Below are 12,810 nucleotides of genomic sequence, written 5' to 3'. Positions count from 1 at the left end.
TAATACTCGTCGACCGGGTCAACGGCCTTCTATGGGGTTCTTGAAGCAGATCTAAGCAAGCCAGGCTACCCCGTCTTCCAGGTCATCTACCCTTCCTCGGAGTGGGACAATTGGCACCTTTCATTCCTGAATAACACCTTTGCGTGGAAATGAAAAGGTCCAGGATACGGAGACACTCCCCCATCTACCTGAGTCCATCACCATCTCCCGAGAGGGAGTTGTCACCACCCAGTCCAGCCTCAACTACGGGCTGGGAAACCAACATAGTCATGTCGAGATCCAGGCCCACGAGCGGGTCCTTGATGCCCGGCGCTGTCATTGTCACGCCACCTTCACTTTCCGAAATTCTTGCCAACACGTCTTCTCCTCCGTGGACCTTGGCCGCTTTCATGGCCTACCTTTCTCAGAACCATTGCTTGGAAACGCTAGAGTTTACTATGGATGCGGAGCGATACCGAAAGGATTACGACAAGTTCATCACCAACAAGGATTGGGCTGGGGAGGGTGGAAACGACCATGTCTGTCAACTATGGGAGAAACTGATGCAAGCCTACATCATCCCCTACTCTCCCCGGGAAGTCAATCTCCCCTCTCCCGTGCGAGATCGTCTCATTGCCCAGACCTGCTCGACGAGCCCTCCATCGCCATCCGAGCTCGATGAGGCCGTGAGGATTGTGTACGAGTTGATGAATGATTCCGTTCTCCTTCCATTCATCGAATCAGCATTGCCGAATCACAGCGATGTGCGCATGGACGAAGACCCGGTTGATATTCGCCAGGGCCGCTCGCGCGCTCGTGGAGCAGATGAAGTAGGAGCCAGGTTAGAAGAACCCAGGCGATCTCCTAAGTTTCTTCCTAAACTGACTATTGGGCGCAGCGGAGCTACCAGCCGATCCGCTTCGGCATCGGGTGAGCACATAGAGCGTGAAGGATTGATAGACGACAGTGGAAGTGCTGTTTCCCCTGGTACCGAACCCATGACGCCTCCCACCACGCCACCAACTTCAGATTGGACGTTCAGCAGCACATCACCCGGTGGTGGCTTTCAGCGAGCACTGACGGCTCATAACAACGGCTGGAAAAAGGTCGGCGCGAAGCTGGGATTGCACCGCAAGTCACGCTCAAACCGGCGAAATAACCCTACGTCGTCCGCTCCTTTGGACGGAGACATCAGCATGGCTGAAACTAGCCAGAGCAACACCTTATAGGAATCAGAGGTCATGCTGCCATCTACATTCACCACTCCCGCAACATCCACTTCTCACCTCCCTTTGGACAGTCTCTCCCGCGTCCGTCATCTTTTCAACCCTTGGGAGGAGCCTCATCCTGGCAAACGGCTGCCTCTTGCCGGGGCTAACCAGGAGACTGAGAAGGTTGCCAACGCTGGTTCATACCACTTGAATGGTGGACGTAGAGGTGGCATGGCCGCGAAAGAACTTACTCCGTACAACCCCAATCGTCCGTGGCTGGTGCGACGACCAATTCGTGTCCGAGCTCGAACCAATACGCCGGTTCCACTCAAAATTACCACCGAGATATCCGAAGATCACGATGCGAAATCCGCACCGAGACCGGCGGTTCGCGACATCCACGTTCACTCTGCAATGGAAACAACAGCTACTGTCAATGATGAGTGTGAATCGGGAACCGAGAAGACGGATGCCCACATTGTGAATGTTTCCGGCAAAGCAGACATGAAACCGAGCGACCTGCCGCTGCCTGCTTCTCCACCAATCGACTGTCAATTCACCGACCTCTCCAACCTCCTTGGGATCAATGTTCATTCCGAAGAGAATATCGCTGTAGACAACGCGGAGCCCGGAACATACTGCCATGTTGCCCCGGATGAGGATCTTTACGGATGGGACGCTGAACTCGACCGGCAGAGTAAGCAAAGCAGTCCCCCTCTGCCCTGCCAGTACGATCACGAATATCAATACCGGCGAACGAGTTTGACAAAACGCAGCCTCTTGCACCGTGTTTTCAGCATGGGGCCTATACCCAAGGACATCGACATCGAGGTTCGTCGCGCAAGCAGCACCTCTAGTTAACGCGCCATCATTACAACGTTCGTGAGCGTCTCCGGCTTCTAGGCGATGCCTTGACAAAGTTGCCGCGAGGTCTCAACAACTCTTTTTTGCACATTTTATCGGCGTTCAGGTCCTTACCTTCGACATCTGTATTCAAATTTGGTGGCAAGAAAGATATCACGACTGCATTTTGGAAAACAAAAAGGGATGGATCATAGACATGGGTTCGGACACATGGATGAGGAGTTATTGTGGCATTTAAAGGCTTGGCCTGGAAAATATCATGATGCATTGCGAGGAGCTGGTTGGAGCGGTTTATTTGATTTGATTTTTGCTTTATTACACCAGAAATGGTTGAGTAAAGAAGGCCCTTTTTTCTTCTGAGGTCCACGGTTCGCCAACTTCTCTCATATGCATTGGCACGCAAAGGTCGGATGAGGCATATGACTTCCTTCTTCTTTCTGCCGGTTTTTTATTTTATTTTAAAGAGCAGTCAGGGCACGCAAACAGGTCATGCATTTAGACCCTGTCAATGTGTAAAACATGTCCGATCTAAGCTCCTACTTTTCACCCTATGGTTGTGACTTTGTGACGCGGCAAGTATGGATGTTGACGAATGGCGTAAGAGTAATTGGGATCACTAGGCACGTCATATATTTGCCTCCTGAGGCATCGCACAGTGGCAGCCAACAATTACATGTCATTCTGTGGTATTTTCTGAGATAGTTGCGTCGTGTAACAAAGAGGCAAACAGATCCCCCAAGCCAGACGCGAAAGAAGATCCGCAATCCTCTGACTAGTGCGAATTAATTCTTTGCGAGTGTTCTTATTGCCGTTTTGTTGAATTCTATCTTGAAATCTTGGAATTTCTCATGGGTTTGACACACCGCGGGGTAACCCTTCGACCGCAATACCTCTTACTCGTCGGCAGTGCCATCGTGCCTAGAATACATTTTGTACTCCAACGAGTTGGCAAAGTCAATCTTGCCCTGTTCGACCTGGGTCCTGGTGGCCGAAAGCATGGGTTTTGGCAGCCCCATAGACTCGAGGAAGGCGACCGCTAATGAGAATGAGCAGAGCACAGCAGCGGCGTGAAGGGAAGGCCGGTTTGAAATTAGTTTTACTCACTCTCTCTCCATTCAAGCTCCTGGCGCTGCCTATCCCACGCCAACTCCTCCGACATGATGTCAATGATCCGGGGCAGAGCTTCAAGGGAAGCTTGGGCGTTGAGGAAGGCCAAACGCATCCGTCGAGCCAGCACGTCCACTGCTGTTTGAGCGTACTCGTGTCTGGCTGCATATCTCACTTCTCCATCAACGAAAGGGTACAATTGAGAAATTCGCTCGCCTCGGGCAGGGAAGCGATTGTTGGTTGGTCGACACAGGGAAGCGACAGTCCATGCACGATCACCGTAGCTCTCAGTAAGATGCTTTGCTACTTCGGTCTCAATGCCGAAATGCTGAATAATGTTGATGAACAACGTTTTGCTGAATCCATGTGCTCCAACAAGGCGGACCTGATGGGATTTGCAGCTTCCATCGAGAATGGCGCCGTCATCGATGATGTCAGTGCCACTCATTCGCGGAGGATCCCTCAAAGGCTTTGGTTGGAGGTTGAACTCGGCAATGGCAGCGTCGACACATTCTTCGGCCATTTGTCGATATGTGGTCCATTTCCCGCCCGCGCATGTAAGCAGACCAGAGGCTGATATGTCAACGAGATGGTTTCGGACCAACGATTCCGTGTTTTTGGCCTTGGGGTCCTTGACGAGAGGGCGGATGCCGGACCAAGCAGCGAGAACGTCACCACGTCTGACCTTAATGTCGGGAGAGAGGTAATGGCTGATTTCTTTAAGGATCCACTCAATGGACTTTTCATCGGGCAACGGATTTTGTGAGATGGACGAGGGCTCATCGGTGGTTCCGGCGATTGTGTTGCCTTGCCACGGCAAAAAGAAAATGACACGGCCATCAGAGGTGGAGGGGTCGATGAGTCCCATATTGGAGGGACTGTAGTAACCAGGAAGCTACGACAACAACTTAGTGGCCAAGAAGAGAGAGATGGAAGAGTCTAAATGTACTTACAATAATATGAACTCCAGAAGCCGGGCTCACGATAGCTTTGCAGTCGGGCTGATCCATCTTGCGAATCGAGTCTGTGAAGGGACCCGTGCAGTTGACGACGCATTTTGCTTTCACAGGCACATCTTGTGTCTTTTGGCCATTTTTACTGGCCACAAGATCCCTGACAGTAGCACCACACAGTCTCCCACTGGCATCTTTCTGCAGACTAAGAACCTCCATGTGATTGACTACAGTGGCTCCGTACAGAGCCGCCGTCATGCCGATGGACACATTCATACGGGAGTCGTTATGAGCGCCGTCGTAGTAGACAAGGGCGCCGACAAGATCCGTTCGCTTCAGCATGGGAAAAGCCTCGAGAGCTTTGGATCGGGTAAGGAAGTAAGAACTTTCTATACCCTCACTCCCAGCCAGGAAGTCGTAGGCTTTTGTACCGGCCCAATAGTACGGAGCCTTCCACCAGCGGTCGATGGGCAGCATGATAGGTAGCCACATGCTTAGATGCGGCGCGGTTTGCAAAAAGTATTTGCGCTCTTTGAGAGCTTCCATGACCAATTGAAGCTGGCTGTAATCCAACTGCCAGAAGGCCTTTTCCAAGTATCGTACACCGCCATGGACGAGTTTCGTGCTCTTGGATGAGGTGCCCGAGGAGAAGTCATCTCTTTCGACCAGAGCGACTTTTAACCCACGAGTGGCCGCGTCGAGAGCGACTCCCGTGCCGGTGGCGCCGCCGCCAACGATCAAGATATCATATTCCCCATCTGGCAAAGCGCTGCGTTTCAATTCTCTGATCTGTTCATCTCGAGATTTGACTTTGGGGAAGCGCGGGAGCTTGAAAGTACCGTCGGCACCGTAGATGGGAGGTGGAACAGCGGCAGCTTCAAAGCCAGGGATGTTCCGGGGCCGGTAGGTGTAGTAGATGATGGCACCACCGGCTGTCAGGACACCAGCAACTGGGGCGATTCGGCGCAGAAGCCCGGCGCCAGACCTAGGCACGGGTGCCATGCCGCCGTCGTCTCGGTGGCGGAGGATGAGGAGATGGAAGCTATCGGGCGAGACTGAAGGCGGGCGAGTGCTTCTGCTTCGTATAGGTGAACTCCAGTGGAAGCGAAAACCAAAATGGAAGGCATTGATTGGTTTGCCTACCTTGTTAACCGGACTCTATTCTCTTAAAGAGACCGTCAAGCGTCAAGCACGTGGACCTGAAAGCACATGGAAGGTGACGCGGACGGCTACAGGCAACATCAATACCGAGATTAGTAGAAGCGTTGATTGGAAATAGGTAAGTTGGGGACGTGGAAGCTGCCTACCTTACCAAGGCACCAAGTGGTAAATTGCGGATTGAGGCTTGTTTAAATACATGCACACATGTGCCTTGGCTTCCCAGGCACTGATCATCCACGCTCTGTTCACGTCCCGTAGCCTCAATACGGACCAGAGGCACGCAGACATGCATGCATGCCTCACTCACATTCCAGCTCCAGGTCTGGCTCAGCTCCCCTCAAGTTGCCTCATAAGAGCCTAATGCGGGAGAATTGACGTCAATGGAGGGTAGCGGTCCGACAGATATCAACCAATTAAAAGTAACGAAGCAGCCTCCGAGCGGGGCCGTCCTGATCCGGATTGGAATGAATGCATGATGCAGATAACCTGGTTAAGTAAGGTATCCGGGTCTGGCTCATTCAATAGGTAGGGTATCTTGATTCACTACATACATACATACAAGTGCTTTCGGTACTCGTTCATAACGAACACGCTTCCATCGTGAACCCGTCAACTTCTCTCAACACAGATCGTGAACAACTCATCGACAAACGTGGGAATATCGTTTGATCTCTCCGCTTCGACATTAGAGATCTGAACGCCGCCCCCGGCGTGGACTTTGGTTCTTATTTCGGCCACTGGCAACGTCCTCATCTCGATCGCGCCATCGCTATTAGAAGAGGCCTTGCCTCGTGCCTCTTCCATTGCGGGCGCCGCCGTTTCGCCTCCAACTCCGACTCCGATCCCGCCACCCGTCGTTGATGGGTTGTCGCTTGCCCTTCTACCAATCAGAGTTTGGGGCCTTCGGCTTGTCTTATCTGTGTCCTGAATTTCCGCCTGGGCGACCTCTCCTGCCGAGTGCACCTCCACCCGGATTTCCTCGCTCACCATCTGCAATTTCTGTTAGTACGGGACACTCAACCATTCTCACGATGATATCTCAACTTACTATACCGCCAAACGGCGAAGACTGAATTGCGGCTTCATGGGTTGGGTATGCCGGGGGCGCATCGAAGCTTCCGCCCCCTGGTGACAGGGCGTCGCTGCTGCGGCGTCCTGGCCACAGCTTAAGCGTCGAACTCGATCCATGCGAATTCGTTGCCGACGATGATCGATTCAGCACCGTAGGTATCGGGTTCCCTTCAGAGTCGACGGGGTATGATTGCCCAAGCCGTCCAAGCCTGCGCAGGGCGGACGGCAGACGAGACTGTCGCTTGCTCTGCACTGTAGGCCTGGGCTTTTCCAATGGGACGGACTGGATGACGGGTGCCATCTCGCGATGAACTGATTGGGTAAATGCAAGATGCCGAGACGCGTCGCGACCAACGAGCTGGTGGACTTTGAAGAAATTCAGCGGTACGAACTCGCATTTGCTACTGGATACGTTGACGTGGATTGGGATCACCAAGCGAAAGGTGACGAGGCTTGTTGGCTGAGACGGAGACCCCTCCACCTTGTTTCCTGGAAGATTGACCACAGTGCTTGTCAAAATCGCCTCGTTAAATATCGAGTCGTTCATCCACGTTCGAAGCGCGTCGATACTGTCTGTCAGCTGTTGTGCGAAGAGAATCTCTCTGGCGCCCAGACTACTCAATGATGCCAACCGTCTGCTGACACCGAGCGGTGTTAAGCGGTCAACCTGGCGGAGCAAATCCACCTGCCACGGCTCGATACGATCAATGGGCATGTGTACGCTGGGAAGCAAGTTCCGGGCACCTTTGCGCACCAAAACATCGAACCCATAACCACCGACACGAGCGCGAATGCCAAAGAAGCTCACGTGTACGCCAGGTTCGAGTTGGCTGTTGTCATCTGCATAAGCAGCCATGTTACGCAGTTTTGATTCGAGATCTTGTGACTTGATCTGCATGCTGGAACCGATAATATTACCGACCTGTCGCAGTTCAGCGAAGCGATAGCCAGCTGCCTCGAGTCTTTCGATTTCTCGGTCGGTATGGACCCGGCGTACCAAGAACATAAGCGAACCGCGACCAAATTCGTGAGGCCGACGACGTCTGAGACCTTTCTCAGCGAGGTCTTCGGCCCTGCCAGATGCTTCAACCTTGCGGGCTGTTCCGTCGGGGTTCAAGATCGTATCGGGTTCTTGAGACGGATCCGCTTCCAGTCCCGGACGCTCCCCTCCTGCCCCGGTTGGCAGAATTTCATCCCACAGAAGACCGGCGGAGGTTATGTGTTCCTTCATCTTCTCAGCCAGGCCGGCGGCGGCAACGCAAAAGAGCTCCCGAAAAATCACGTCATAATTCTCAATCAGCTCGCCGTGCTCGTTGATTAGCTGGATACCAGCTCGAGAGTCGCGGTCCCGGCCTCGACGAGGAAGGTGCGCAAGGTGGTTCATCATTCCACCAACCAACGTCGAAATACCTGACCAGTTCCTGGATGCTTGAAACATCCACAGAAAAAGAGGGTGGGATATGCTGAAGTTGTCGCTCGCGTTCTTCTCCAGGAACGTGTCGGTGATCTTCTCGGTAGGTACTAGGCCGTCAGGGTTGACGAGAATCCGGTTGTGCCTGTCAAATACGGCGGCGGCAAGCACAACTTGTTGAGCTTTACTCGCATAGCGCCTCATAATCCTGGCCGTATAGATGGCTGTTCCGCCCATGATGAAGCATGCGCCGATAGACTAGCCACAACGTCAGTGACGACGATTCAGCGACCGCAGATAACGTTTGGAGAACCTACCAGGCAAATAACGACGATGACGGTAGTGTTGCGAGAAAGCTCATTGCTGCCGGTGTTGAGACGAACAAGCTGATATTCTGTGCCAGTCGCTGCACACCAATGCATTCCCGAAACAGCACCAGCCAATACAACGGCGCATGTAGCTCGCTTCCACCAAGAGTTCGTCCATGCCGCGCGAAACACAAAAAAGAGAGACAAGGCCACGATACTGGCTGCTACAGCGATGAGAGCTGCACCGATGACGTTTACTGGGTTGTAGATACAGATGTAATTGTCGATGGAGTTGTTGCCAAGATAGTGCATCCCACATATGGCGGCACCAGCCAGGACACCTCCGACAGCAACTCGCCACCAAGATACAGTATTGTTGATACCGACAGCGACGAAAGCAGCGAGAAGGACAGCAATTGGGACGAAGAAAGACAAGGCCGTAAAGCCACTCGAGTAGGCGATTTGCAGCTCTGCCTCCCCATCCGCCAAGTCGATTGCTCGGTTTCCGATGAAATGCTGTCTTGATGTCAGATAGGAATCAGCAACCACCACTGCTCTGCGTACCATGCACCAAATTGCAATTCCTCCCATGGTTACGGCAGCGCTGACCAAGAGCAAACTGCGCTATGTGAGCGAAATAGCGCCGTGATCAAGGGGCGAAAGCAACATACTGGTTGAACTTTCCTTTGGGCGAAGTTCTTCGATTCAACAACTCAAGCGTTGAGGCAGCACCGATCAAGCTGACGGCGAAGCTCAGTGTAATGAAGCCGCCATTGAAGGCTCGCGGTACGATGTGCCCGTGATACTTGGCGAACAGATCTTCTGTCGTTGCAGACATGTTGGCGAAAATAGGCTGGGAGGGTCCACCCAGGGTCGACTCGTTCGCTAATGTCTCTCTTGACCGCGACGGGCTATCGACTCAATGATATATATTCCAGCTCGCGTGGCAAGCTCGAGGACGAGCGGCCGTTAACCAACTTAAGGGGAGGGGGGCTTGGAGCGGCGTGCTTCCTCAGGGAAGACTGCGGGCCTGTCCAAGACATATCAAGGATGCCAGAGTAAGACATAAGTGGCGGTACGGGACCTGCGGACGCTCTGGCGCGACAGTGATTAATCTCACGACGTATCCCCACCCACCATGGAGAATTGTATTCGGAAAAGACAGGCTGGAGGACCTTCTTCACGGTTGATTGTCTGTACTGGGCGCAGCAGTGATGGCTAGTGTTCAAGCTACGACTTAGTATGTTAGGAAGTACTGGAGTCCTGACCGATGTGCCTATACCTCGCCTGGGCAAGGGCCGGGTGTTCCTGAGCTGGTCTGAGCTGATCGACCTCAGAGGATCGGAGAAAAGGGGTCGCCGGTAAAGGGCAGCCGCGCCGATCAAGATCAGAGCAAGCCTCTTTTCCACCAACACCTACATAACCAAGGTCGGCGACCCTACCTATTTCCAGGCTGCTCGGACCTCCCATTCACGGTGACTCGCTGGTTCTGACGACTTAGCGCACGCACGATGGGCTTCTTTTTTTGCCCATAGCGTGATGTTTTTCCGGGACGGCAACATAGTTGGGTCTGGGCTGATCCAAAGAAAGAGCTGGTCCTATCACTTCTCTCACAGCCGGCACGAAGTTTGACAGTAGAGACGCAGGTTTAACATCAATGGATCTCCACCCGAGTCCTATAAAACATGGGAAAAGAAACGGCATTCAGCCGAGCTTGGTTAGGTCAACGCAGGGAAGGACGAGCTTTTCAGCTTGCCAGCCCGATGCATGACAATGTCGTAGACATACACAAGAAAGAGCCAATCATAACGTGATGCGTATTGCCACGTACGGCTGGGCTGCAAGATTTTACGGCAACATCATACAGCTCTAGAGACCCGCCAGGATCAAGGGAGACGGCTAGTGAAGATTTCTACCCGTCCCTGATTGCTTGCAAAGAAGCACATCGGAACGTCAGACACGTCCAACAATGACTTCCACGAGTCTTCAAGAGGCGTAGGCTAATAAATAGCCTCAACGCCACTACTTAATGTGTAAGGGCAACGGCTGGTCGAGGAATGCTAGCTGGAGCGCCGTTCCATCCCGCACGCCCGAATTCCGAGGCGAGAAACAAGTAGGAACGAAGGAACCCTTTCTGCGGCGACAAACCGCAGTGCCCAACGGTCTATTCGTTGAAAGGAGTATCGCGGAGGCGTTCGTCTGAATTTTCCCAACCAAGCATTTCGATGCAGATTGGCTGGGGATGCTGCGTTACCCCATGCCCAAACAACTTCGGGCGATGATTGGATGATCTGCGCTCATCCCTGCGGACGGGCACAAGGGGGAATGCAGGGTTGCCGGCACCAGGCTCTATAGAAAACCCCAGCTTCGTCGGTTTGAGACATGATACTTGGGCGAAAGCTCTCAGTTTCCAGCCGTCAAACTCGCTTAGCCCGGCTTAGTTTCTTCTTCTGCCTCTGCTTCTGCTGCTTCTTCTTCTTCTTCTTCTTCTTATCCCACTAGCCTACGGCGTCGCCAACCTGAGTTGCCGAGCTTCAGCTGCACGTTGAACCTTGCGAGCATGTGGAATTGTGACGGCCACCAAAAGATTACGAATATGTCAATGTGACTAGTTTCGATCGCATCGTTTCATACATCAAGCCAAGGTGGGGCCAAAATTCCTATGTCTTTCTACGACACCCTCAAATCTTTCCCTCTCTCACGACCAGCCAGGATGCTGAACTCTAATTCTTCCATTTCCGCCATGGAACACCTTCGTGCGGGCTTCGACAGAGATCTCGGTGACCGGTCCGAAGACAATATCTATTTTCTGGTGATACACAGATGCGAATTGGTGCAAGTCATGCGCCAACAAGACGCTAGTGAGCGCCTTGGATGCACACTTGGCTAGCTACATCCTACAAGCTGCGCACAGGGCTGCCGAGGTGCCTGTGAGGTATCCGAGTTCCGCCAAAGCATTCAGCCTACAACTAGTTGGCGGCATATCCTGCTCGGGAGCCTCTCACAGGTTTCGCCAATCATGGACTCGAACCTGGTCTTGGGAAACACCAGATGCTCGCGGATTACTGCCGCATTGCTGACTTCTAGCTCGGCCTGACTCGGCCGTCTAGTCCCTGCTCTTCTAGGGAAAGGGATGAAAGCCCCGTCACCCCGCTACCACTACACGTTCCTCCGAAAGTTGCAGTTGCATGGCATATGCCAGCTCGTCTCGTTTACTCGGCAACCTTTATCAGTGCAGTGTCCTAACGCACCGGACACTCACGACGCAGCGGTGACGTGGGCCCGTCGCTGAGTTCATTCGTGAGCCATCACGATCCAGCCAATTCAACTCGTATTCACCAAGGGCGATTGAGGTTTAGTTTCGTCATGAGCCGGGGAAAGGAGGCGGGGGGATGCAGAAGTAAGGGTTTGGAAGAAACAAGAATTATGTTGTGTATCACCAAGCACAATGTCGCTCAAATGGCTTGGTTGTCCCAATGTCTCGGCTGCTGGGCCCTCACCCGTCATCACACAAGTACGGCGACCCCAATAATATGATAGCCGGCAGGATCTTCGGCTGTGTTCCACTGTCATATGTGGCCTCCATTCCCTGTTTTGCTCCAGTCTGGCTGCCAACCTGGGCTAGGAGCTCTCATTAGGATATATCATACAACATGCTGGCTATTTCACCTGAGCAAGGAGAATCCTCGGCACATCACACAGCTCATCGAATAGATCACCGCCGCGATTGCTACCATGATGATTCTTGCAATGTAAAGCTGTGGGAAGACCTCCTGCATAAACCGAATCGAATTTAGTCAATTACTCATTGTCTGTCAGTCATTCATGCTTCCTTTCTCATGCTACGCTAATAATTTGATGGGTGGTTCAAAAGACGGTCGGTCTGTTCTCTGCCGCGTGGTTCTCATTAATCCGTTCTTTAAACCTGAGGGGATCTATTCAACCTCGCGCCACACTTCTCAATGATTTGTTTTGGGGGTGCACCAAAAGCTGCGACGTAACTTTTGCGTGCCACATAGTGTTATTGCTGTTTCCTCGCCGGTGCGGGCGAAAAGTCTGCGGCGATCTCATAGGTGAGATGGCAGCTGTGGCTAGCCACATTTGAGCAATGCGAGTTAATGCTGCAAGCAGCTAATGTTGCATTGGTTTTCACTCGTTCATCTCGAGCCCCCGTTGCCACGATGTGAAGTCAGCATCTGTAGGCACCGCTACGCTAGCTCTGGAGAATTTTCAGCCCCTGAGCTAACGGAAGCCCGGCGCCAACCAACGGCGCAGGCGATGATGGTCTCAAGGCGATTCTTTGCATACAGACGACTTCTCATACGACTTTGCTTTCCAGATCGTCATCCGACAAGTGACAGCCACCGGCTGCAGAAACCACACGCATGTGGGGTCAGTTTTGCTAGGTTGAACTCGAGCATTTGTCTCTAGGCTGGGCTGAAGGCCCCTCCTAAGTGACCTTTAAACCATGTTTGCTCAGGTGGGAGCTAACGGAGGTCCTCCATAAATGAAGAAATGCCCGACACGGCTGGGGATACGGAACGACTGGTTCTCAGTTGAGTCGGACAATGCCGCTTTTTCTGACCCTACATGCAACATGCGGTCTTTGACGACATCGGGTCCCGAAGCCAAGGCATGGTTCCGTCGTCCATTAGATCAGCGAGCAATGCGCAGAATGAGTCGGGCAACCTGAAGTCTCGGTCTGTTCATGTTGTAGGAACCATGCTGCGGCAGTTTTTTCACCT

At 52.8% G+C, this 12,810-nt stretch overlaps 3 protein-coding genes across 3 annotated transcripts; 1 reads left to right on the top strand and 2 right to left on the bottom strand.

Moving 5' to 3' along the window:
- Positions 1-269: 269 nt before the first annotated feature.
- On the top strand, positions 270-2,051 carry COL26b_011352 (uncharacterized protein; the record flags this gene model as incomplete). Its single annotated transcript, XM_053184023.1, has 3 exons — positions 270-809; positions 878-909; positions 1,280-2,051. 3 exons carry the CDS (start codon positions 270-272, stop codon positions 2,049-2,051), a joined length of 1,344 nt encoding a protein of 447 aa, XP_053032051.1.
- Positions 2,052-2,947: 896 nt separating this feature from the next.
- Positions 2,948-5,116, bottom strand: COL26b_011351 (uncharacterized protein; the record flags this gene model as incomplete). Its single annotated transcript, XM_053184022.1, has 3 exons — positions 2,948-3,090; positions 3,159-4,056; positions 4,115-5,116. 3 exons carry the CDS (start codon positions 5,114-5,116, stop codon positions 2,948-2,950), a joined length of 2,043 nt encoding a protein of 680 aa, XP_053032050.1.
- A 1,198-nt stretch (positions 5,117-6,314) lies between these two features.
- COL26b_011350 (uncharacterized protein) lies at positions 6,315-7,994 on the bottom strand (the record flags this gene model as incomplete). Its single annotated transcript, XM_053184021.1, has 1 exon — positions 6,315-7,994. One exon carries the CDS (start codon positions 7,992-7,994, stop codon positions 6,315-6,317), a length of 1,680 nt encoding a protein of 559 aa, XP_053032049.1.
- Between the last annotated feature and the right edge of the window lie 4,816 nt (positions 7,995-12,810).

The sequence above is a fragment of the Colletotrichum chrysophilum genome, assembly GCF_026319265.1.
Source record: "Colletotrichum chrysophilum strain AFK26 chromosome Unknown scaffold_137, whole genome shotgun sequence".
NCBI lineage: Eukaryota > Fungi > Ascomycota > Sordariomycetes > Glomerellales > Glomerellaceae > Colletotrichum > Colletotrichum chrysophilum.
The sequence above is the reverse complement of the archived record's forward strand: the minus strand, read 5'-3'. Positions and strand labels throughout refer to the sequence as shown.